Here is a 26,283-nt window from a genome sequence, read left to right as displayed (position 1 = left end):
GGGTGTGCAGAGGAGATTCACTAGGTTAACCCCACAGCTGAAGGGGTTGGATTACGAGGAGAGGTTGAGTAGACTGAGACTGTACTTGTTGGAATTTAGAAGGATGAGGGGGGATCTTGTAGAAACAGATAAAATTATGAAGCGAATAGATAGGATAGATGCGGGCAGGTTGTTTCCACTGGCGGGTGAAAGCAGAACTAGGGGGAATAGCCTCAAAATAAGGGGAAGTAGATTTAGGACTGAGTTTAGGAGGAACATCTTCACCCAAAGGGTTGTGAATCTATGGAATTCCTTGCCCAGTGAACTAGTAGAGGCTCCTTCATTAAATGTTTTTAAGATAAAGATGGATAGTTTTTTGAAGAATAAAGGGATTAAGGGTTATGGTGTTCGGGCCGGAAAGTGGAGCTGAGTCCACAAAAGATCAGCCATAATTTCATTGAATGGTGGAGCAGGCTCGAGGGGCCAGATGGCCTACTCCTGCTTCTAGTTCTTATGTTCTAAAGTGGCCCATCCCTCCCTCCTGTGGGGGCTCGGACCGATACAGTTCCTCGTAAAGGTCCCTGAAGACCCCATTGATGCCAATCACACTCCCTCCCCGATCCTTAACTCCCCCGAGCTCCCTAGCTGCGTCCCGCTTCCGAAGCTGATGCGCCAGCATCCGACTTGCCTTTTCCCCATATTCATAAATCGCCCCCTGGGCGTTCCTCCACTGCGCCTCCGCCTTCCTGGTGGTCAACAGGTCGAATTCGGCCTGGGGGCTATGCCTCTCCCTCAACTGTCCCTCCTCCGCATACCTCCTGTCTACCCTCACCATCTTCCCCATCAGCCTCTCCCTCTCCCTCTGCTCTCTCCTCTGCTTGTGGACCCTAATGGAGATCAGCTCTCCCCTAACCACCGCCTTCAGCGCCACCTAGACCATCCCGTCTCGGACCTCCCCGTTATCGTTGACCTCCATATGCTTCCTCGGACCCGCTCGCTCACCTCCTCGCCCTAAAGCTCCACCTTTACCGCTAGGCCCAAGATCTCGTCCTCGTTATCTGAGATCTTTTGTCGGACCTCGCATTTCGCCACCCGCTGGGCCGTCTGGGTCTCCAGCAGCTTATCAATAGAAGCCTTCATCAACTCCAGCAGGTCTGCCTTGAGCTCTCTGAAGCAGCGCTGGATAACCTCCTGCTGCCTCTGCGCCCACTGCATCCACGCTGCCTGGTCCCTGCCCGCCGCCATCTTGCTCTTTTTCCCTCGCACTTTCTTTGGCTTCACCACCACTTTTTTTAGTCGCCCCGCTCCTGGTCCAAGCCATACACTGTCGGGGGAATGTTGCAGTCTTTTTCCCACACCGGGAAATGTCGAAAAAATGCCGTTCCAAGCGGGAGCTGCCGAACGTGCGGCTCAGCTCTGCATAGCCGCAACCGGAAGTCGCTCTCAAAGCTCTGAACTGAGTATGTAGTATTGTACAGCAGAGAAACGGGACAAGTGACCCGACAGGTCTATGCCACTGTCTATGGGCCACATGACCCCCCCACACCCCTCATCTAACCTCATACCATAGCCTTTCATTAATTTCTCCCATTTGTGCTTATCTCTTCTCCCTTTAAGTGCATCTGTGCTTGTCAACTCAATTACTGCTTCTGTTGATAAGTTTCATGTTCTAACCACTCTCTTGGTAAGGAGATCTCTCCGGAATTTCTGATTGGATTTATTGGCGCCTATCTTAAATTTGTAGTCCCTGATGGAAACATTCTCTTTATTAAATTATTTTATAATCTTAAAGACGTTGGACTGGATTCTCCACACCCCGATGCCGAAATCACGGCCGGCGTTGGGGTGGATAATCCAGTTTGATGTGGTAATCGGGCCCGGCACCGGTTTGGCGATTCTCCGGGCACCGAAAATCGGAGTCAACGAGGAAGTACGCCGCGGGTGCCATTGCCAGAGGCCCGCTCAGCAATCCTCCACCCCTGACCGGTCGAGTTTCCGACGGTGTGGGACTAACCTATTGCCGGTTGGGATGCTCGCGTGGTCGGGGGCGGGTGGATCACAGGCGGCCGGGGAATTAATGTGCGGGGTTTGAGAGTCGGGCGCACGGCCGACCGATCAGGGGGCCTCCTTTGTGAGTCTACCTCCGCGGTCCGAGTCCGCCATGGAGCATGGCGCGGCCGCTGGAGGCCGCCGCCGTGCGCATGTGCGGCCTCTGACCCGGAAGTGTGGGGCCCGAATCTGCAGCAAAAGCTGCGAGATTCACTCTGGGTCCCTGCTAGTCCCCTGCAGGGCTGTGAATTCGATTCACTGTTTTGCAGGATTTTCAAGAGTACAGCTCCACTGTTTTGGCGCCGGCATGGGGGACATAGTGTTAATAATGGAGAGACCAGCCCATTAATTGGGTCACCTTTCAATCTTCTCGCTCCTAGAAAATAAAGCCTATCAAAACTTCTTTGATAGAATTCCTACAGTGCAGAAGAAGGCCATTCGGCCCATCGAGTCTGCACCGGCCTTTGAAAGAACACCCTACCTTGGCCCACTCCCCCGTCCCATCCCTGTAACCCCACCCAACCTGCACATCTTTGGACACTGGGGGGAAATTTAGCATGGCCAATCCACCTAACTTGCACATCTTTCGACTGTGGGAGGAAACTGGAGCACCCGGAGGAAACCTACGCAGACAGGGGGAGAAAGTGCAAACTCCATACAGTCACTCAAGGCTGGAATTGAACCCGGGTCCCTGATGCTGTGAGGCAGCAGTGCTAACTGTTGTGCCACAGTGACGCCCAAGAAGGTGGTTATCCCACAGTTGGAGAATCAGTGGCCATCCATAGAGAAAGCACAACATGACAGATCCCATGCCAGTGACGTTTCTGGATTTTTATTCATCTAAATGGGTATATTGTTTTTGATGTCCCTGGGTTAAACCAAGGTATCACAATGCGGGTAGACATAAGCAACACACAAGTGGCTACCTGGGCAAAGAGTGTAATCTAAAAGGACAAACAATCCAGAAATTGTCATGGAAATTATATAACCGTCCTTTTTTGAAGTAGTGACTGGTAATCCAAAATGGTGGGTCACCTCCAAATCACTGAAGCAAGGAAGTGAGCAAAATGAAAACCTTTAGATAAGGATTATAATTGATTAGAGGCTTTAGTTGATGTTACAATCAATGACATATTAAGAAAGAATACAATGAAGAAAGTTTCCGATCGATCGGATTTCACGTAGAGAGAAAGACTGTTTGCAACTTGCTTTACTGTGCCATGGCATTTTGTATGCCTATCTGTACTGTGATGATTTCTTAGTTCAGTGCTAATTGTTGCTAACCGATCAGACTGCTTGTCCCACATCCAGCACTGGATGAGAAGAAATTTCTTCCAACTTAACATTAGAAAGGTTGAAGCCATTTTTTCTGATTCCTGCTCAGAACTCATTCCCTAGTTTTCAGCTCCATTTCTCTTCCTGGTAACTTTGAGGCTGAATTGGGCTATTTGCATATGTTTAACCTCTCAGTTTTGATATTCTAGTCAATCTTTTTTGCATCTTCTCAACTCCCCTATATCCAGTTAACAACATGGAGACTAGACTATCTACAGTACTCCAAATATTGTCAAATTAAAGTTTTCACACGTTTAACATAATTCTTTACATCAATCTTATCCCCTTGGAAATTAACTATAATTATAAGTATACTTTATTAATCACAGAGTTGAGGGGGTTGGATTACGAGGAGAGGTTGAGTAGACTGGGACTGTACTCGTTGGAATTTAGAAGGATGCGAGGGGATCTTATAGAAACATATAAAATTATGAAGGGAATAGACAGTTTAGATGCGACAGGTTGTTTCCACTGGCAAGTGAAAGCAGAACTAGGAGGCATAGCCTCAAAATAAGGGGAAGTAGATTTAGGACTGAGTTCAGGAGGAACTTCTTCACCCAAAGGGTTGTGAATCTATGGAATTCCTTGCCCAGTGAAGCAGTAGAGGCTCCTTCATTAAATGTTTTCAAGATAAAGATAGATAGTTTTATGAAGAATAAAGGAATAAAGGGTTATGGTGTTCTGGGAGGAAAGTGGATCTGAGTCCACAAAAGATCAGCCATGATCTCATTGAATGGCGGAGCAGGTTCGAGGGGCCAGATGACCTACCCCTGCTCCTAGTTCTTATGTTCTTATGTTATGACCTTATTAACCTGTGGTACTGCTTTTAGTGATTTTTGTATCTACCCCAGAGTCCTCTACCCCCATTTAGACCGTAAAATCGTAAAGCCGCACACGCCGTTCAGAGGATCAGTGACGCGGGTGGAAAATCTCATGAGAATTGGGAAAGGTGTTTCTCGGCAGCTTGATCGATGCTTTCGATTTTCACCACCCCTCGTTGACGGCGTCACGAGATTCATGCCCACAAGGGTGTGAACCTTATTTGAATAAATTTCACTACAATTCAATGTCATTAGTGGCCACCGCACCATATGATGCCCTCTCGCGAGATCTTCATTCCTTGTTGACGTGTTTGTAATAGGTTAGTCCTATTTGTAAGAGGTTGTCCAGGGGATCTCTGAGCGCGCAGAGGTACGCATGAGCGATGGAAGGACATGCCTGTGAACTGCCATGGCATTGTCAGGTTGGTACTGACAGGAGGTAGTGCCAAGGACGTACCCCAGTGGGAGTCCCATTGGTGGAGGTGGATGGGTTGTGTCTATACATGGTGGAGGTGTTGGGGGGTGGGGGGGGTTGCATGGATGGGATATCCAGAGATGAATATCCGGGTGTGGGGGGAGGAATGAAAGTCAGTCTGAAAATAATTGGGAGAAAGGTTTGTGATAAAGAATCCTTGGATTGCTTGTGGCTTGGTTCTCATTGCAGTGCTGGTCGGGGTGCCATTTAAAGATGGCACCCCGGAGGGTAACCCCGAGTCCAGAACTGGCAATATTTGGGGTATCGGAAGATGTGGGGGCCGAGGGGAGGGGGGAAGGAGGCCGATGGCCTTCTCCTCCCTGGTGGCCCGGAGATGGATTTTGCTGGGATGGCGGGACTCGGAGCCCCCGAAGTCAGGAGTGTGGGTCAGCGACATGGCGGGGTTTCTCAGGCTGGAAAAAATCAAGTTCGCCTTGAGAGGATCAACTCAGGGGTTCGCCCGAGATGACAACCGTAAGGGGGAGAGGGGTAAGTGGGGGGGGGGTGGGGCGAAGCTGAAGGCATGAAATTGTTAGATCAGGACATGAAACTTAGTATACGGGTAATTAAGGAATAGGGCGGGGTAATAGAGGACGTTGTTTTCTGTTTTTGTTCTTTTAGGTGTTTTGCGTGTGTCGGCCCACGCGGTTGTTTAAGAAATGTTAATGTGTTAAACTGTGAAAATTACAAATGCTTCAATAAAATATTTTCTAAAAAAAAAAGATAGCACCCCGAACTGTGTGGAACCAGTTCTTTGCTGTCGTGTCCTCGCCCCACCAGAGTTACAGCGTAAACCACGCCCACTCACTTTTTTTTTTGACAAGTGGCTCAAGATTTGGAGAGCAAACTAATCTGTGGAACTGGAGAGCTCCACGCCGGTTTTCAGTAAGATCCTAACACTTTGCCAAATTTCGGTGAGGTCACCCCCTTAATCTTTCTACCAAAATGTACCACTTCTTGTTTACAGATAATTAAATTCATTTGCCAATTACACATGAATTTATTAACACTTGTATACTGTCATAGTCCTATATGAAATGTTAACTACAATTTGGGTTTCTTTTCAAATTTTGAAATTGTACTTTTCAGATTTCTGAGTCCAAATCCAATGTTCATATGTGAACAACAATGGTCTCAAAGCTGATCCTGATAGAACACCTTTGTCCAGTCTGAGTAACTACATTTACACCCTGCTCTACCATTTCTGTTTTGTAGCCATTTATTTCTGCTACTTGTCCCCTGACTCTACATGTTCTAACAACCAGAACAGGTTATATTTAGATATCACCTATAACGTAACAAAAATCCCAAGGTGCTTCACAGGAGCATTGTCAAACAAAATGTGATACAAGCCAGATAGAGAGATATTAGCCGGTTACCATATAGTTATTTGGCACATAAGGTGTCCATTTGGCCTAGCACGCCCATACTGGCTATTTGTAGGACTAATTAATTAATCCGATTCTCCCACTATACCCCCATAACTCTATAAATTGGTTACCCTCATGTGTCTATCCAACTTCCTTTTCCAATAATTAGTTGTCTCTGCCTGGTAGGCATTGAGTTCCAGGTCATTGCCACTTGCTGCATGAAAAGATTCCTTGTATCAATAAAAGAAATAACAGCTGGAATAGGCTTTTTGGGACTTCAAACCTGCTCCACCATTTTATAAGGTTAACGTCAGTTTTTTGCCTGCCCGTCCCCCACACTCCACATAACCATTAACTCCCTTCCACATTATAAATCTGCTAAACTCCTTTCACCTTGAATATTTTCAATGACTCAGCCTCCATTGCTCTCTGGGATAGAGAATTCCAAAGGTAAACAACACTCAGAGAAGAAATTCCTCCTAATCTTCACCTTAAGTAGAAGATTCCTTATTCTGAAATTGTGCCACTCTCAGTCTAGATTCACCCACGAGGGAAACATCCTTTCAGCATCTACCCTGCCAAGCCTCTCAGAATCTTATATGATTCAATCAGATCACCACTTTATATTTCAATGAGTGTAGGACTAACCTTGTCAATCTTTCTTCATAAGACAAGTCCTTCATCCCAGGAAGCAACGTACTGAACTTTCTTTGAACTGCTTCCAATGCATGCATATCCCTCGTTAAATAAGTAGACCAAGATTATAAGCAGCTCGCTATATGTGATCTCACCAATGCCCTGGACAAGTGAAGTAAGAATTCCCCAATTTTATACTCCATCCCCTTTTCAATAAAGGCCGTTCATCGTGGACTTGAAACGTTAACTGTTTCTCTCTCCACAGATAGTAGTAGACTTGCTGAGATTTCTAGCATTTTGTTTTCATTTGTTTGCTTTCAGTTAGTTAGCCGGACCTCTATCCATGCTAATATATTATTCCTAACCACATGATCTCACCTTTTATGTGGCACCTTATCGAATACTGTTTGGGAATCCAATCCGTTACATCCAATGTTCCCCTTATCCACTCTTGCTTGTTACATCCTCAAAGAACTCTAATTTAACAAGCAAGATTTTCCTTTCTTAAAGACCTGTTGAGTCTGCTTGGTTTTATTACAATTTTCTAAATATCCTGCTGCTGCTTCTTTAATAATGGATTCAACATTTTTCAAATGACAGTTGTTAGGCTAACTGGCCTATAGTTTCCTGGTTTTGGTCTCCCTCCTTTCTTGAATAGGGTGTTATGATCCTAGACCAGACATCTATGTTTTTGGTAAGATCCAGTTAGGGACCAATAACTTTTTGTTGAGACAAAGTTTGAGATTCAACATCCTTGCTGAGAGACTAAAGCCACAAGATCCCACAGGTTTTGAACAAACAAAAATTAACTTTACTATACAATACCTGTCTTTACTTTAACGTTCAGGGTAAATTTGAGCTACATATGAATTAATAGGCAAACCAGTTTAACACACCACACTACACAATAAATGGTAGGTGCGATCAAGACAGATTTCTCAACCACCCACCCAGAGATTAGTAAATACTGGGAGTCGGCCAATCTTGGTGCAACTTACCCTCTCTCCAATGAGGGATTCCAGCCCTCACATTTGAAGATTTTCCCTTGGAATTCTCTCCAGAGGCCGCTCCAACTTGGACAGCCTCAACGACAGCCCACCTTGCAGGGTTTCAATCTGGTCTCCCGAGACTCTGTTCCCCTGAATTCCTGAGTCTGCCCTCCTGCAACAACTCACAAGCACAACTTTAGTTCTTCGGCTGTGCCGAGCAGAACAGAATGCTCCAAAGGGGTAACTTTGTCCCAACTGCTCATGTCATAGAGTGACCAGCTTCTACTGCCTTCTTAGATCTACAGGGATATGTTTTGGTTGTTCCTATTGCACTTGGTTTCTCACTGTCAACTATTGTGTCCAGTTCTATTTAGATGAAGTGCGTTTATTTTTAACAGTCCTTTTATACTTCAATATTTGATTCCTGATTGTAAATGTGAACCCTTTTTCTTACCTTGGTCGGGTATTTATTTTCATCTTCTACTTTTACATTCATGGTATTTTCTATGTTTGGAAATATTGTGGCACAATGGTAGCATGTTCTGTGTATTTAAAGTCTAATGGCGCAGTGGTGACATTCCTACCTGTGGGTCAGAAGTTCAAGACCTATTTCAGGTCTTAATGGCCACCCAATGTGCCTTCATAATGTGGCCAAACAGGCAGATTATCAGCCTGGAAATCCTTCCAGTACACCTCACGACAAGTGGTAAGAAGGGGAGAGTTTCCTGATCAACCATACTGCAGAAAGTAATGCAAACAAGTATAGTATTTTGTCAAACATATTCATGGACCAATCCAATGAAAGTCAATGGTTGCTAATGTTTTGTTAGGACAGGGTCCCTGAAGGTGGAGGATGTTGATGTGTAATTCACAACCATCATTTTTGAGCAGTTTTTTGGGGAAAGAATGCACATTATATTTGAAGAAATGAATTATTTGTCTGTGTGTGCATATGTATTTATAGTTCAATTTTCTCCAGTGGGACTGTTTGTTCACTTTTCACCCTGTTTACTTATCTCTAGGGTTTGGGAGCAGATAGCAAAAACCTCTATCCATTCTTGCTGCCAGTCATTCAGCTGAGTACAGATGTCTCCCAGTCACCCCATGTTTACCTGCTGGAGGACGGTTTAGAATTGTGGTGAGTAGACCTTACTGAGAAACCTTGGTGTTGAGCTCTTTTGTGATACCACTGTTAAATGGCGAAGCAGCAGCATATGCTCAGTGTGTCAGGCACAGTCATATTTTGGCAACCAATATTGCTGATGTAATTCTTCATCTTGACCTGCATAGTGAATTGGTGTCTTTTTAAAATAACACCATTACTGGATTCCTTGTCATCGAGGCATATTTATGTAGTGATGCTGATTTCAGCATCATTTATAAGTTGAAAGTGGCTGATACCTTTGTGACATATGGTTAAGTGCTCTTTATTAATGACTTTGAATAATCATACAGAATTTTAGCGAGGAGTGGAAGAGTAAAAGGAAGAAAAGAATATAAAATGAACAAAGTTAGTGTCACGTTGATTTGGTACTCACAGCTCTGTACTCATTAAATTTTTATTTCAATATAATTAAATCATTTAAGGAGTGAAATCCATAGTTCAGATCAGAGCACATCCTGAATACAGAAAATGTTGCTCGTCCGAATAGGAATGACAGGATAGACAGGATGAATGCGTGGCTTGAGAGATGGTGCAGGAGGGAGGGATTCAGATTTTTGGGAAATTGCAACCGGCTCTGGGGGATGTGGGACCATTACAAATCAGACGGTCTGCACCTGGGCAGGACTAGAACCAATGTCCTCGGAGTGGTTGTTTGCTAGTGCTGTTGGGGAGAGTTTAAACTAATGTGGCAGGGGGATGGGAACCAATGCAGGAAGTCAGAGAGTAGTAAAGATGGGATAGAGAGAAAAGTGAAAGGCAGAGGAACAGATTGAACTGCATTTATTTCAATGAGGGCAATGCATATGAACTCAGGACATGGATAGGTACGTGGGACTGGGATATTTCGCTATTACTGGAACATGGCTAAAGGAGGGGCAGGACTGGCAGCTCAATGTTCCGGGGGACAAATGCTATAGTCGAGATAGAACGGGTGGTAAGAGAGGAGGGGGAGTTGCGCTTTTGATTAGGGACAGTATCACGGCATTACAGAGAGAGAATATATCCAAGGGTTTGCCCACTGAGCCTACTTGTGACAATAAAAGGTTATTATTATTATTACATGGGTAGAACTGAGATATCAGAAGGGTGAGATCACTTTGATAGGACTGTACTATAGGCCCCCAAATAGTCAATGGGAAAGCAAGACGCAAATATGTAAGGAGATTACAGATAGCTGCCGGGCAAATAGGGTGGTAATAGTAGGGGATTTTAACTATCCCAACATTAACTGGGACAGCCATAGCACCAGGGGTTTGGATGGAGAGAAATTTGTCGAGTGTATTCAGGAAGAATTCCTCATTCAATATCCGTATGGCCTGACTAGAGATGGGGCAAAACCTGACCTCCTCTTGGGGAATAAGGAAGGGCAGGTGACGGACATGTTGGTGCGAGATCACTTTGGGACCAGTGACCATAATTCCATTTATTTTAAGATAGCTGTGGGGAATGATGGTTCTGGCTCAAAAGTTAAAATTATAAATTGGGGCAAGGCCAATTTCGATGGTATTAGGGTGGAACTTCCAATAGTTGATTGGGCGAGGCTTTTTACGGGCAAGAGGACAGTTGGTAAGTGGGAGTCTTTCAAAAGGGTGTTAATTAGGGTTCAGGGTGAGCATATTCCTCTTAGATCATAGAATTTACAGTGCAGATGGAGGCCATTCGGCCCATCGAGTCTGCACCGGCCCTTGGAATGAGCACCCCACTTAAGCCCACCCTATCCCCGTAACCCCACCCAGCCTTTTAATTTATCATGGTCAATCCACCTAACCTATACACCTTTGGACTGTTGGAGGAAACCGGAGCACCCGGAGAAAACCCACAGAGACACGGGGAGAACGTGCAGACTCAGCACAGACAGTAACCCAAGCCGGGAATCGAACCAGGGACCCTGGAGCTGTGAAGCAACTGTGCTACCGTGCTGCTCTTGAGCGTAAGGCTGGTAGAAGTAGGGAACCCTGGATGGCTCGGGATATTGAGGCCAAGGTCAAAAGGAAGAAGGAGGCATGTGACATGCATAGACAGCTGGGATCAAGTGGATCCCTTGAAAAATATAGGGCCTGTCGGAGTTGAGTTAAGAGAGAAATCAGGAGGGCAAAAAGAGGACATGAGATTGTCTAGGCAGATAAGGCAAAGGAAAATCCAAAGAGCTTTTACAGATACAAAAAGTGCAAAAGAATGACCAGGATAAACAAGGTCATCTATGTGCAGATTCACAAGGGGCGGGAGAGGTCCTAACTGAATATTTCTCGTCCGTATTTACTGTTGAGAAAGTCACGAATGTTAGGGAAATTGGGGAAATAAAAGGTGAAGTCTTGAGGAGTGTACACATTACAGAGAAGGAGGTGCTGGAGGTATTAAAGCGGATCAAGATAGATAAATCCCCGGGACCTGATGAAATGTATCCAGGGTGTTGTGGGAGGCTAGAGAGGAAATTTCCAGCCCCCTAGCTGAGATATTCGAATCATCGACCGCCACAGGAGTGATGCCTGAAGATTGGAGGGTGGCAAATGTTCTGCCCTTGCTTAAGAAGGGCTGTAGGGATAAGCCTGGGAACTACAGACACCACGGTGAGCCTTATTTCTGTAGTGGGTAAGTTGTTGGAAGGTATTCTGAGGGACAGGATCTACAGGCATCTAGACAGGCTAATTAGGGGAAGTCAACATGGCTTTGTAAGGGAAAAGTCATGTCTCACGAATTTGATTGAGAATTTTGAAGGGGTAATCAAGGAGGTAGGTGTGTCTACATGGATTTTAGCAAGGCTTTTGACAAGGTACCGCATGGTAGGTTGTTGCAAAAGGTTAAATCTCACGGAATCCAGGGTGATGTAGCCAATTGGATACAAAATTGGCTTGGCGACCGAAGCCAAAGATTGTTTTTTAAACTGGAGGCCTGTGACCAGCGGTGTGCCTCAGGGATCGGTGCTGGGTCCACTGTTATTTGTTATATATATTAATGATTTAGATGAGAATGTAGGAGGCATGGTTAGTAAGTTTGCAGATGATACCAAGATTGGTGGCATAGTGGATAGTGAAGAAGGTTATATAAGATTGCAACAGGATCTTGACCAATTAGGCCAGTCTGCCGATGAATGGTCCATGGAGTTTAATTTGGATAAATGTGAGGTGATGCATTTTGGTAGATCACTTCAGGGCAGGACCTACTCAGTTAATGGTCGAGAATTGGAGAGAGTTACAGAACAAAGAGTACAGGTTCAATGCTCCTTGAAAGTGGAGTCGCAGGTGGACAGATCATAGAATTTACAGTGCAGAAGAAGGCCGTTTGGCCCATCGAGTCTGCACTGGTCCTTAGAAAGAGCACCCTCACTTCCTGGTGCGGCTATGCTGAGGTAGGTCGCACGTTCGGCAGCTCCCGCCGGGAACAGACTTTTGGGCTCTCCAGAGGGGCCTCAACGGAAATTGTTCGACGGCATCCAGTGTGGGAAGTTGACAGCAAGGTCCCCCTGACATTATATGGATTGGACCAGGAGTGGAGCGGTTAAAAAAAGTGATCTTGGGGCAGCAAAAAGTGCGAGGGAGGAAAAGCAAGATGTCGGCGGGTGGAGACCAAGCAGCGTGGGCACAGTGGTCGCAGGAGCAGCAGGAGTTTCTTAAACGCTGCTTTGAGGAGCTGAAGACAGAAATGTTGGAGCCAATGAAGGCAGCGATTGAGAAGCTTGTGGAGACCCAGAAGGCCCAAGGGGCGGTGATCCGGGAGGTGCTGCAAAAAGCCTCTGAGAACGAGGATGAGATATTGGGCCTGGCGGTGAAGGTGGAGGCGCACGAGGCGCTGCACAAGAGGTGGGCGGAAAAATTCGAGGACCTGGAGAATAGGCCGAGGAGGAAGAATCTTCGGATTCTGGGTCTCGCTGAAGTTGTGGAGGGGCCCGATGCCGGGGCATATATGAGCACGATGCTCAATTCGCTGATGGGCGCGGGAGCTTTCCCGAGGCTCCTGGAGCTAGATGGGCCTCATCGGGTCCTGGCAAGGAGACTCAAAGCCAACGAGCCGCCGAGGGCTGTAGTGGTGAGGTTCCACCGCTTTATGGACAGAGAGTGTGTCCTGAGATGGGCCAAAAAATAGCGGAGCAGCAGGTGAGAGAACACGGAGATCCGAATTTACCAGGACTGGAGTGCGGAGGTGGCTAAGAAGAGGGCTGGTTTTAACCAGGCTAAGGTGTGCACCATCGGAAGGGGGTGAAGTTCAAGATGCTGCAGCCAGCACGATTGTGGGTCACGTTCCAAGATCGGCACCACAATTTTGAAACGCCCGATGAGGCATAGAACTTTATACAGACTGAAAAGTTGGACTCAAATTGAGGGTTGGTTGTGGGGGGATGTTGACTGTGTTTATTGCTTTTGGGGAATGTTCTCTGGGTTTGAGTGCTGGGTGGGGTGGGTGAATGGATTTGATGTGGGGGCTGTGGGAGAGTGTGGGCATCGGTGTTGGAGGGGCAGGGCCCCACAGAGGAAGAGGGGGAGTGGAGGCGCGGGGATGGGGAGTTGGGGTAAGGCCGCAAAAAGGAGCTGCGCCAGAGGGGGCGGGGCCGGCTCAGGAAAGCGCGGGCTTTTTCCTGCGGTAGGGAAGGATGGGGGTGGGGCCGGGGGGGGAAGGGCGGTGCTGGAGAGGAGCGCACACTGACTGCCAAGGGATGGGGGGGATTCTCACACTGGGGGGTCGATGGAGAGGCCGGGGTCAGCAGGAGTCAGCTGACTTACGGGAGTGATATGGGGGGAGAAAAATGGCTAGATGAGGATCTAGAGGGGGATGGGGGGAGGGGGGGAACAGGGTTGCTGCTGCATTGGCCAAAAGGGAGCTGGATGAAGGAGAGGTAGTCGGGGCGGGGGTCCGCCGCCTGGGGGACTGGAGGGTGCGGGAGGCGCGGGCACGTGGCTGGCCAAGAAAAGGAGATGGCTAGTCGGGGGGGGGAAAGAGAGCGGGGGGGGGGGGGGGAGTGGATCAATGGAGGTTTGTCAGGCCGCTGGCCAGGAAATTTTCCTTCTTTTCCCACGTCCAGAGAGCCGACTCCCGGACAGATTTTTTCATTTTGAGTAGGGCGCTGATCCCGAAAGTGGAGGGAGCGGAATATTCGGCCATAGCTATCTCGGACCACGCCCTGCATTGGGTGGAGCTGGAGTTGGGGGAGGAGAGGGACCAGCGCCCGCTGTGGCGCCTTGATGTGGGAATATTGGCGGATGAGGAGGTGTGCGGGTGGGTGCATTGAAGGATATTTGGAGGCCAACGACAACGGGGGGGGGTAAATCTATGAGGCGCTGAAGGTGGTGGTCAGGGGAGAGCTAATCTCCATTAGGGCCCACAGGGAGAAGAGAGAGGGGAGGGAGAGGTTGGTGGGGGAGATTTTAAGGGTGGACGGGAGGTATGCAGAGGCCCCCGAGGAGGGGCTACTCAGGGAGCGACGGAACCTCCAGACGGAGTTCGACCTGATGACCACGGGGAAAGCAGAGGCACAGTGGAGGAAAGTGCAGGGGGCGACGTATGAGTATGGGGAGAAGGCGAGTCGGATGCTGGCACACCAGCTTCGTAAGAGGGAGGCAACGAGGGAGATTGGTGGAGTTAAGGATAGAGAGGGGAATATGATGCGGAGTGCGGTGAGAATAAACAAGGTATTTAGGGACTTCTATGGGGATCTGTACAGGTCTGAGCCCCCTGCGGGTGAGGAGGGGATGCGACGCTTCTTAGATCAGCTGAGGTTCCTGAGGGTGGAGGAGGTTGCTGGTTTGGGGGCGCCGATTGGGCTGGAGGAGCTGGTTAAAGGATTGGGGAGCATGCAGGTGGGGAAGGCCCCGGAGCCGGATGGGTTCCCGGTTGAATTCTACAGGAAATACATGGACCTGCTGGGCCCGTTGCTAGTGAGGACTTTCAATAAGGCGAGGGAGGGGGGGGACCTTGCGCCCGACAATGTCTAGGGCGCTGATTTCTTTGATCCTGAAGCGGGACAAGGACCACTGCAATGTGGGTCGTATAGACCGATCTCGCTCCTCAATGTTGATGCTAAGTTGCTGGCAAAGGTGCTGGCTACGTGAATTGAGGACTGTGTCCCGGGGTGATTCATGAGGACCAGACGGGATTTGTGAAGGGTAGGCAGCTAAACACTAATGTGCAGAGACTCCTCAATGTGATTATGATGCCCTCGGTGGAGGGGGAAGCGGAGGTAGGGACAGCTATGGACGCGGAGAAGGCCTTTGACCGGGTGGAGTGGGAGTATCTTTGGGAAGTGTTGCGGAGGTTTGGGTTCGGGGAGTGGTTCATCAGCTGGGTCAGGCTGCTATGTAGAGCCCCGGTGGCGAGTGTGGCTACGAATCAGCGGAGGTCAGAGTACTTTCGGCTGTACCGGGGGATGAGGCAGGGGTGCCCCCGTCCCCCTTATTTTTTGCACTGGCAATTGAGCCTCTGGCCATGGCACTAAGGGAGTCCAGGAAATGGAGGGGGTTGGTCCAAGGGGGAGAGGAACATCGGGTGTCGCTGTTTGCTGACGACCTGTTGCTGTATGTGGCAGATCCAGTGGAAGGGATGGCGGAGGTCATGCGGATCCTAAGGGAGTTTGGGGACTTTTCGGGGTATAAACACAACGTAGGGACGAGTGAGCTCTTTGTGCTGCATTCAGGGGACCAGGGAAGGGCGACAGACGAGCTACCGCTGAAGATGGCGGAAAGGAGCTTTCGGTACCTAGGGATCCATGTAGCTAGGAGTTGGGGGGCCCTGCACAAGCTTAATTTGACGCGGTTGGTGGAGCAGATGGAGGAGGATTTTAAAAGATGGGATATGCTGCCACTCTCACTGGCGGGTAGGGTGCAATCGGTTAAAAAGACGGTCCTCCTGAGGTTTCTCTTTGTGTTCCAGTGCCTTCCCATTATGATCTCCAAGGCATTTTTGAAACGGGTAAGTAGAAGCATCATGGGTTTTGTGTGGGCGAATAAGATCCCGAGGGTGAAGAGGGTGTTTCTGGAGCGTAGCAGGGACAGGGGGGCTGGCGCTGCCGAATTTGTGCGGCTATTATTGGGCAGCCTATGTGGCGATGATCCGTAAGTGGGTAATGGAGGGAGAGGGGGGGGCGTGGAAGAGGCTAGAGATGGCGTCCTGTGTGGGCACGAGCTTGAGGGCGCTGGCGACGGCACCGCTGCCGCTCTCGCCGACAAGGTACACCACGAGTCCGGTGGTGGCGGCGACGTTGAAGATCTGGAGGCAGTGGAGGCGACACAGGGGCGAGGTGGGAGCCTCGGTTTGTCCCCGATTCGGGAGAATCATTGGTTCGTCCCGGGATGGATGGTTGGGGAGTTTCGGAGCTGGCATCGAGCAGGGATTAGAGGAATGGGGGACCTGTTCATCGATGGGACATTTGCGAGCCTAGGGGCGCTGGAGGAGAAGTTTGGGTTACCCCCGGGAAACGCTTTCAGGTACATGCAAGTGAGGGCGTTTGTGAGGTGGCAGGTGAGGGAATTCCCTCTGCTCCCGGCACAGGGGATTCAGGACAGGGTGATTTCGGGTGTATGGGTTGGAGAAGGCAAAGTTTTGGCGATTTACCAGGAGCTGAAGGAAGAGGAGGAGGCCTCAGTGGAGAAGTTAAAGGGCAAGTGGGAGGAGGAGCTGGGGGAGGAGTTAGATGAGGGTCTGCGGGCTGATGCCCTGAGTAGGGTTAATTCTTCCTCCTCTTGTGCCAGGCTCAGCCTAATACAGTTCAAAGTTACTCCTAGAGCGCATATGACAGGGGCGAGGTTGAGTAGGTTCTTTGGGGTGGAGGACAGCTATGGGAGGTGCTCGGGAAGCCCGGTAAATCACGTCCATTTTTTCTGGTCGTGCCCGGCACTGGATGTGTTTTGGAGGGGTTTTGCGAGGACTATGTCCAAGGTGGTGAAAGCCCGGGTCAAGCCGAGCTGGGGATTGGCATTATTTGGGGTAACGGACGAGCCAGGAATGCAGGAGGCGAAAGAGGCCGGTATTCTGGCCTTTGCGTCCCTGGTAGCCCGGCAGTGGATTTTGCTATTATGGAAAGATGCGAAGCCCCATAGTGTGGAAGCTTGGATCAATGACATGGCAGGGTTCATCAAGCTGGAGAGGATAAAGTTTGCCTTGCGAGGGTCTGTGCAGGGGTTCCTCAGGCGGTGGCAGTAGACTATCTCGCGGAGCGTTAGGAGGAGGTCAGCAGCAGCAACAGCCCAGGGGCGGGGGGGCTTTATTGGTGCTTTTATATGTCATATAGGGGGTTATTGTATATGGGGGAAATCCAATGTATAATTTTTGATTCTTGTGTTTTTGTTTCTTTCTTTTTGTTGGGCGGGTGGGGGGGCGTTTGTTGAAAATCTGTTGAAAAATTTGAATAAATATATTTAAAAGTAAAAGAAAGAGCACCCTACCTATGCCCTCACCTCCACCCTATCTGTACACCTCCACCCTATCCCCGTGACCCCACCTAACCTTTTTGGACACTATGGGCAATTTAGCATGGCCAATTGATCTGCGAAATGGAGGCATAGTGTTCGCGCCTTCGTGAACGCCGTCGAGGTTCACGACGGCGCGAAACGGCCCCTATTCAGGGCCCGATACTGGGCTAGAAGTGGCGCTGCGACATTTACGTGTGCCAGGCCTTGGCGCCGCGTAAAGGCGGCGCCGCATACATGACGTGGCTGGCGCCGCATAACTGGCGTCACCCGCGCATGCGTGGTTTCCGCCCTCTCTGAGTCTGCCCCGCAAGAAGATGTCAGACGGATCTTGCGGGGCTGCGGAAGAAAGGAGGTCCTCCTTCAGAGAGGACGGCCCGACGATCGGTGGGCACCGATCGCGGGGCACACCCCATTTCAGGACCCCTCCCGATGCAGGATCCCCCCCGGCAGGCCCCCCCCCCCCCCCCCCCCCCCCCCCAGCGTTCCCGCGCTGTTCCCGCCGGCAGCGACCAGGTGTGGATGGCGCCGGGGGGAACCCACCGTTTTGGGCTGGCCGCTCGGGCCTGAGAATAGCAGGGTTGCCGGAGAATCGCCATTTTGGGTGTCTCGGGCAATTCTCCAGCCTGCGCTGCCCGGAACTCGACTGGGCCGTTCTCGCGGCTTGCGAGAATCGTGGGAGGGCCTCGGACCAGCGTCATGGGAAAATTTGGCGACCCAGGCGATTCTCCCAACGGGAGCGGAGACTCGCGCCCAGGGCATATCTGGTTTGAGCAACAAGATACAGATACACCAGCATTGGACTGGAAGAGTCAGGGTTATATTCCCTGGGTTTGTAATTCTAGCTGTTTTGAGAAATGTAGTGAAGACAGAGCAGCCATTGGACTTCAGTGGATCTGCTGGGGGAGTGGTGGTCGGGGAGAGCTGGACCTTCCTTCTCCTTCAGAACTTGCTGCACTCTGTTCTCTCAAGTCTAGCCCTGACTTGGTCATTAAACCTGTTGACAAGGGTTGATTTGTCGTTGTCTGGCGTACTGACCTTTGCCTCATGGAGGCTGAGCATCAACTCTCAGACACTTCCTCCTCCTTCTCCAGTGACCACAATCGTGCCAGCGAACACCAAGCCAATTTCCCCAGGGCGGTCACTGACCTCATCGCCTCTGGGGATCTTCCCTCCACAGCTTCCAACCTCATAGCCCCACAACCCCACAAACTTTGCTTTTGCCTGCTTCCCAAAATCAACAAACAGCTATGTCCAGGTAGACTCATGGTATCAGCCTGTTCTTGCCACACTGAACTCAGCTTTTCCTCTCATAATTCTAACCACACTCCCGTTTTCCAGTCCCTCACATCCTACATTTCTCCGATTCCCTATGTTGCATCAACAGTTTCATGCACTTGATGTAAGTATGGCCAAGTTGAATTTTCTATAAGTAAATAAACCATTCGTAAAAATTTGCTTGAGGAGATCTGTGACACCAGAACTTTAGGCGAATCAGGGGGCAGAGGTGAGTGTAGTGGCCATCACTGAGGAGAAGATTCTAGAAAATTGAAAGGTCTGAAGGTGGATAAATCACCTGGACGAGATGGACTATATCCCAGGATTCTAAAGGAGATAGCTGAGGAGATTGTGGAGGCATTGGTGATGATCTTAGGACAGTAAGAAGTCTTACAACACCAGGTTAAAGTCCAAAGGTTTTGTTTTGAATCACTAGCTTTCGGAGCACTGCTCCTTCCTTTCGCCTGAGTCCAATGCCGGCATCTCCACATCATGATCTTTCAGGAATCACTGGAGGCAGGGAGGGTCCCAGCGGACTGGAAATGCCGAATGTAACACCCTTGTATAAGAAGGGAAAGAGGCAGAAGACAGGAAATTATAGGCCGGTTAGCCTGACTCTGGTCATTGATAAGATTTTAGAGTCCATTATTTAAGATGAGAGTACTTGGAAGTGCATGATAAAATAGAACGGAGTCAATACGGCTTCTTTAAGGGGTGGTCATGTCTGCCAAATCTGTTAGGATTCTTTGAGGAGGTAACAAGGAAGTTAGACATAGGAGAACCAATGGACAAGATCTCTTTAGATTTCCAGAAGCCCTTTGACAAGATGCCGTTTAGGATGCTGTTAAATAAGCTAAGAGCCCATGGTGTTAAGGGTGCAATAATGGCATTGATAGAGGATTGGCTGACTGGCAGAAGGAAGAGAGTGGGAATAAAGGGGTCTTTTTCAGGATGGCAACCTGTGACTAGTGGTGTGTCTCAGGGGTCAGTGTTGAGACCAGAACTTTTCACAATATACATTAACGATCTGGAAGCAGGAACTGAGGGCACTGTTGTGAAGTTTGCAGATGATACAATGTGTTCCTCTGCATATCATTGTATTGAGGAAGCAGGGGGGTTGCAGAAGTACTTGGATAGGCTAGGAGAGTGGGCAAAGAAGTGCCAGATGGAATGCAATGTGGAAAAGTGTGAGGTTATGCACTTTGGTTGGAAAAATGGAGGCATGTACTATTTTCGAAATGGGAAAAGGCTTAGGAAATCAGAAGCACAAAGGGACTTGGGAGTCCTAGTTCAAGATTCTCCTAAGTTTAGCATGCAGGTTTAATCGGCAGTTAGGAAGGCAAATGCAATGTTAGCATTCATGTCTAGAGGGCTGGAATACAAGAGAAGGGATGTACTTCTGAGGTTATATAAAGCTCTGGTCAGACCCCATTTGGAGTATTGTGAGCAGTTTTAGGCTCCGTTTCTAAGGAATGATGTGGTGGCCTTGGAAAGGGTCCAGAAGAGGTTCACAAGAATAATCCCTGGAATTGTTGCCAATAATTATGTTGGTGAACCACAAGCCTTCCCTTATAGCGATCAAATGACCACACAACCAGTTAGTTAGTTCAAAAGATGGTTTATTTACATACACAAGAGTCATCTCGACATGCAAACACAATATCTACTACGAGTTAAATTACACCTATCAGCTACAATAACCTATACTTAACTTCAGGGCGACCGGCACTGTGCAAACGGATAAGGCCTTTATCTGGATTTCACTTGGCTGGTTCAATGAAAGTGGCTCTGTCTCTGCTGGGCTCATCCGTCAGGTAGCGATAGTTGGTCTTGAACTTAGCTGGCTGGTCCTGCTGCAATTGGGTTGCTGCACAGGCCGGATCCAAAAGAGACAGAACACATGGCTGTGTTCACTTTTATCCCTCTGGGATTTCGCCCTCTTTGGGATGGTCCTTAACCTTGGACCCAATAGTTCAACAGGGTCTGATCACTGTCTTCGATTTCGGCCAATAAAGGGGCGGGTGCCGTGGTAGCTGGGCGGGTCCTTAGTGGTCATTGACCTTGGCAGTTGGGCTTTCTGAGTAAGGGGAGTGGCGCCGATCAGTCTGTGGCTGTACCGGTTGCTTGATTGGAATTCTATTGTCCTGGGCAAATGGGCCATTAAAACACCCATTTGAGGGTTTCGATCAGGTCTGGTTACCTGTGTTTTAGATACACATAGGCTCTGATTCTGTCTGAGTCCTGGGTTGGCCATAATTCCCATGGTCCTTTGCAGGTGGCCATCTTAGATGGCTACAGAATGAAGAGTTTGTCATATGAGAATTGGTTGAGGACTCTGGGTTTGTACTCTTTGGAGTTTAGAAGGATGAGGAGGGATCTTCTTGAAACTTCCAGGGTATTGAGAGGCCTAGGTCGTAGTGGACGTGGAAAGGATGCTTTCACTAGTAGGAAAAACTAGAACCCGAGGGCACAGCCTCAGACTCAAGGGACAATCTTTCAAAAGAGAGATGAGGAGGAATGTCTTCAGCCAGAGGGTGGTGAATCTGTGGAACTCTTTGCCGCAGAAGACTGAGAAGGCCAAATCACTGAGTGTCTTTAAGACAGAGATAGATAGGTTCTTGATTAATAAGGGGATCAGGGGTTATGTCTTATGGTCTTATTAGAGGAGGGTTGAGTGTCACCCATGTTTTATCCTCCTGAGCTCCTTCCCTTGTGTTCTTTTGATTTATTATAAGAAAATCTTCTGTAAATATTTAACTGTTGGATGTGTCTGCTAATTGTTTGTTCGTCATCTGTAAAATAAATTTGCTTGTGTGATGTTTTAATCTTGAAACAGCTGGAATTAGATTTTACACGAGTGTAGGATAAACCTAGAAAGTAAAAACTGTAACCAGACAACATTTGCTTTTCATTACCGAGGCCTTCACTGAAAGGTTGCCTATATTACAAAGAAAGGATAGGCATCATTGACTGCATGAGGACCAAAATAATTTTAAATTATGAAGTTGACAAAAAACAAAAATAAACCAGCAGTATCTAATGCTAACATTATACTGTAAGGACTTCAAGCGCAATTTGCCTGTGAAGTGTGTGAGGACGCAACTCCAGATATGGGTAATAGAATCATAGAATTTACACTTCAGAAGGAGGCCATTCGGCCCATCGGATATGCACCAGCTCTTGGAAAGAGCACCCTACTTAAACCCATGCCTCCAACATCTCCCTGTAAACCCAGTAACCCCACCAAACCTTTTGGACACTAAGGGGCAATTTAGCATGGTCAATCCACCTAACCTGCACATCTTTTGGACTGTGGGATGAAACTAAAGCACCCGGAGGAAACCCACGCAGACACAAGGAAAAAATGCAAACTCCACATAAACAGTCACCCTCAGGCTGGAATTGATATTGGGTCCCTGGAGCTGTGAGGCAGCAGTGCTAACTGATTAAATGAAATTGGCAGAAAAACTTCTCAACAAGGCTGAAATGATGGTATAAATGCTCCTAGAGTATTAATTACCTAAATAAACATTTATCATGATATTGGTAGGATGAATCAACGATGCACAAAAATTGTAGTTTTTAAGTTCAAATTTTCTCTTTTTTAAGATAATGCTGTTGGATTGACTAAAGCAACTTTAAGGTGTCTACTTTCGATATGTTTAAGATACAAAAATGGAAATATTGAGCTGTTGTGTTAAACTATCGGTCTGCAAACTTGAAGATTTGACTAAATCAATCATTTCTAGAAACTTGCAAATAGCAAAATATTTCATGACTTTAAACAAATGGGGAAGTATTTGACTATTTAATGACTTAAACATTTAATTCCAAAATAATTGGTGCATTTTGCTGTTTTAGGTGTTTTTTAGAAATTATGTTGCAGCAGGGATTCATACAAACCTCCTCAATTCTAAGTGAAGTTTGTAGTTTCTTTGTTAGCAGTGTTACAACTGAAATAAGGACTTAAATCTATCCATTGCACAGCTTCTAGTATTTACTTTATTGTTTCGTAATTAACCTCCACGTTAATGATCAACCATATTTTTTTTTTTTTTTTTTGCACCACTCCTGAAGGTTTATCATACTAAATAATACTAAAAAATGGTGTTGCTAACTTTTCGGTTGGTTCAATTGCTCTGTTTTATTACCTTTGCTCTCGAGTTGCCAGGTATCTTTATGATACCGCCACGAGGTTCAAGTCCAAGTAATGATCAATAACTCAATACACCAATTAGTAAGATTCAAATCAAAGCACATTTATTACGCACAGTAATCGCTACTCATGCAGAAATTCAATGTCTAAGCTACTTCTACAACTAACAGGCCGATACTTAACTTCGGACTGGCCCACCAGGTCAGGGGAACAAATGACCTTTCGTTTGGGTTCTGAGTCTGCGGGATTCGAAGTTGGTACGGATTGGTAGCTAGGAGCGCCTATCTTGTAGCGGGTGTTGAATTAAGACTTACGGTCTTTCGGCGGTCACTGCACCGGTCACGGTCAAGGTTGGTTCGCGTTGCTGGGTGACCCGGGCAGGAAGAAGAGAGGGCGATTTGAACTTGGGGCTTAACTTTATAGTGTTGCTGATTTTCTCCTTGGTTCAATTGCTCTGTTTTATTACCTTTGCTCTCGAGTCGCCAGCTATCTTTATGATACCGCCACGAGGTTCAAGTCCGAGTAATGATCAATAACCCAATACACCGATTAGTAAGATTTAAATCCAAGCACATTTATTGTACACAGTAATCGCTACTCATGCGCAAATTCTACGTCTAAGCTACTTCTACAACTAACAGGCCTATACTTAACTTCGGACTGGCCCACCAGGTCAGGGGAACAAATGGCCTTTCGTTTGGGTTCTGAGTCTGTGGGATTCGAAGTTGGTACGGATTGGTAGCTAGGAGCGCCTATCTCGTAGCTAGCGTTGAATTAAGACTTACGGGCTTCAGTGATCACTGGAGTCACTGCACCGGTCACGGTCAATGTTGGTTTGTGTTGCTGGGTGACCCGGGCAGGACGCAGAGGTGAAGAAGAGAAGAGAGCGATTTGAACTTGGGGCTCAATTCTTATAGTCCCCAGGGGCTTCCCGCCTTTCGGGGCGGACCCTGTACTTGGTCCCAAGTGATTGGACTTTGTCCCAATCGCTTGGTTCGATTTTCTCCAATACTGGAGCGGTTCCCTGATCGATGGGCGGTCTTGAGGTGCTCATTCACCTCCTTTGTGTTGGCTCCTGCTGGCACCGAGGAGTCTGGCTTAGTTTTGTGTGTCCCAAATGTTGCTATTGTTCCCGGGGATTGCTCATTAGTATGTAGACGGCTGCTACATTATTATGCTAAAGGTCGCTGGTATCGATGCTGTCTGGGCTTTTGCAGAGTTAAATACACAGCAAACCAGCACCTGCTGGTTTCTGTCTTGTTGCTGACTTTCCCATCAGCCTTTGCCGTTCGCCATTTTAAATCGGGAATTGGCCAACTTAGGTGGCTACAATGGAAACAAGCCATTTGGCCCAATCTGTCCATCTTGGAGCTTGTCCTCCATATGCACAATTGCATTGAAATTGCTTTCACCCGTACTATTCTCATATTCCGTTATCACCTTTTGTGTGCCAGCCGTCGATCAATTCATAACACTTTCACATCTGAGTCAGAAAATTGTGGGTTCAAGTCTCACTTCAGAACTTGAGCCGAATAATATTGGCTGACACTCCAGTGCAGTACTGAGGGAATGCTGCACTTTTGGAGGTGCCATCTTTCATACCTGACATTAAACTGAGGCCCGTCTGTCCATAGGAGGTTGTAAAAGATCCTGTGGCATTTTGACGAAGTGCAGTCGAGATATTCCCAATGTCCTGGCCAATATTTATTCCTCAGTCAACAACAAACAGATTATCTGTTATGATCACACTACTGTTTGTGGGAGTATGTTCGCTGCCTCATTACAGTAGTGACATAATTGTTTTTTCACAGTAACTTCATTGCAGTGTTAACGTTAGCCTACTTGTGACAGTAAAGAATATTTTTTTAAAATTATGATTATTAAAATTGTCTGTAAAACACATTGAGATGTCTGGTTGTCCTGAAAGGTGCTCTGTAAATGCAAGTCTCCCTTTTACTTTTTCCTTCATCCCGTTACCCTTTTTTTCCCCCAACATCTATCGAACCTAATTGTCGATGATGACAAACTTTTTGCCTGAACCAGGTATCCTGGAAGTGAATTCCACAGCCTCTAAACCATTAAAAGAACCTCTTACAGTGTCTTATATGTAACAGCTAGAATTTACAGTGACCACTGCTTTTTGTTGCATTTGCTCATGTTCATTTCATTTCTATGATCTTTTGCATTGGAGGTTGTCAAAATGGTGCACTGCCCTCTGTAGGGCATTCAGGAACTGCAGGAACTGGGCAGACAACTGTGATGTGAATATTAATGGACCCTCACACGATCATAACAACCCTTTATTTTTTATGGCCTTGTGCACCAGTCGCTCAAGGTAGCATGCAGCTGCAGCAGACAGTAAAAAAGGCAAATTGTATGTCGGGCTTCATAGTGGGAGGATTCGAGTACAGGAGCATGTCTAGCTGCAATTATACAGGACCTCCTTATCTGAGGAGGGATATTCTTGCTCGAACAGTGTTTTTCAAACTTTTTTTCCAGGGACCCATTTTTACCAACCGGCCGACCTTTGCGACCCACCACGGCCGACCTTTGTGACCCACGCCAGCCGACATTCACGACCCACCATTTTCTCTTACCTTTAATGAGAGAGGTGATCCTGCTTGGTCCTCACGATCGCACTCCAATCAGGTTCACAGGAGGAGAGGGCTATGCACATATCGGATACAGGATTCAGCCTGTTCCTTTGTGCCGTCAGCATCTTTGTGAGGACGGAAAATCCAACCTTGCACGTGTAGGTCATTGTGAAGGATAAAGCAAAAAAATGCTTGTTTTACTCCGCTCCGGATACACCTTGAGGACGCTACTCCAGAATGCTGACAGTGTCATTGACTTGTGCCGTGTTTTTAATGTGCTGTCAAAGCTGAGGCGCAGAAGTTCACTCAGCTTCATTTGGAGTCAGGCTTGCCAGTCCATTTACAATTTCCTTACTAATGCTATTTTCTTCCATGTGTCGTAGCAATGTTTTGATTTGATTTGATTTATTATTGTCACATGTATTAGTATAGTGAAAAGTATTGTTTCTTGCATGCTGTACAAACAATGCATATCGTACAGAGGGAAGGAAGGAGAGACTGCAGAATATAATGTTACAGTTAGAGCAAGGTGTAGAGAAAAGATCAACTTAATACGAGGTAGGTCCATTCAAAAATCTGATGGCAGTAGGGAAGAAGCTGTTCTTGAGTTGGTTGGTGCGTGACCTCAAACATTGATGTCTTTTCCCTGACGGAAGAAGGTGGCAGAGAGTATGTCCGGGGTGCGTGGGGTACTTAATTATGCTGACTGCCTTTCCGAGGCAGCGGGAAGTGTAGACATAGTCGATGGATGGGAGGCTGGTTTGCGTAATGGACTGGGCTACATTCATGACCTTTTGTAATTTCCTGCGGTCTTGGGCAGAACAGGATCCATACCAGGCTGTGATACAACCAGAAAGAATGCTTTCTATAATGCATCTGCAGAAGTTGGTGAGAGTTGTAGGTGACATGCCAAATTTCCTTAGTCTTCTGAGAAAGTAGAGTAGTTGGTGGACTTTCTTAACTATAGTGTCGACAGGGGGGGGGAACGACGACCCAGGACAAGTTGTTGGTGATCTGGACACCTAAAAACTTGAAGCTCTCGA

The 26,283-nt window shown here is 47.5% G+C and overlaps 1 protein-coding gene across 5 annotated transcripts in view; it reads left to right on the top strand.

Moving 5' to 3' along the window:
- Positions 1 to 26,283, top strand: part of ipo11 (importin 11) — an 878,696-nt gene that overhangs the window by 398,883 nt on the left and 453,530 nt on the right. For all 5 annotated transcript variants that reach the window (XM_072496963.1, XM_072496961.1, XM_072496959.1 and 2 more), the window contains one exon: positions 8,677 to 8,792. In XM_072496963.1, the coding sequence (XP_072353064.1) occupies positions 8,677 to 8,792 (116 nt within the window). The remainder of the gene's footprint in view (positions 1 to 8,676; positions 8,793 to 26,283) is intronic.

Source organism: Scyliorhinus torazame, chromosome 3 (genome assembly GCF_047496885.1).
Source record: "Scyliorhinus torazame isolate Kashiwa2021f chromosome 3, sScyTor2.1, whole genome shotgun sequence".
NCBI classification, from domain to species: Eukaryota; Metazoa; Chordata; class Chondrichthyes; order Carcharhiniformes; family Scyliorhinidae; genus Scyliorhinus; species Scyliorhinus torazame.
This window is presented reverse-complemented; position numbering and strand designations above follow the sequence as displayed.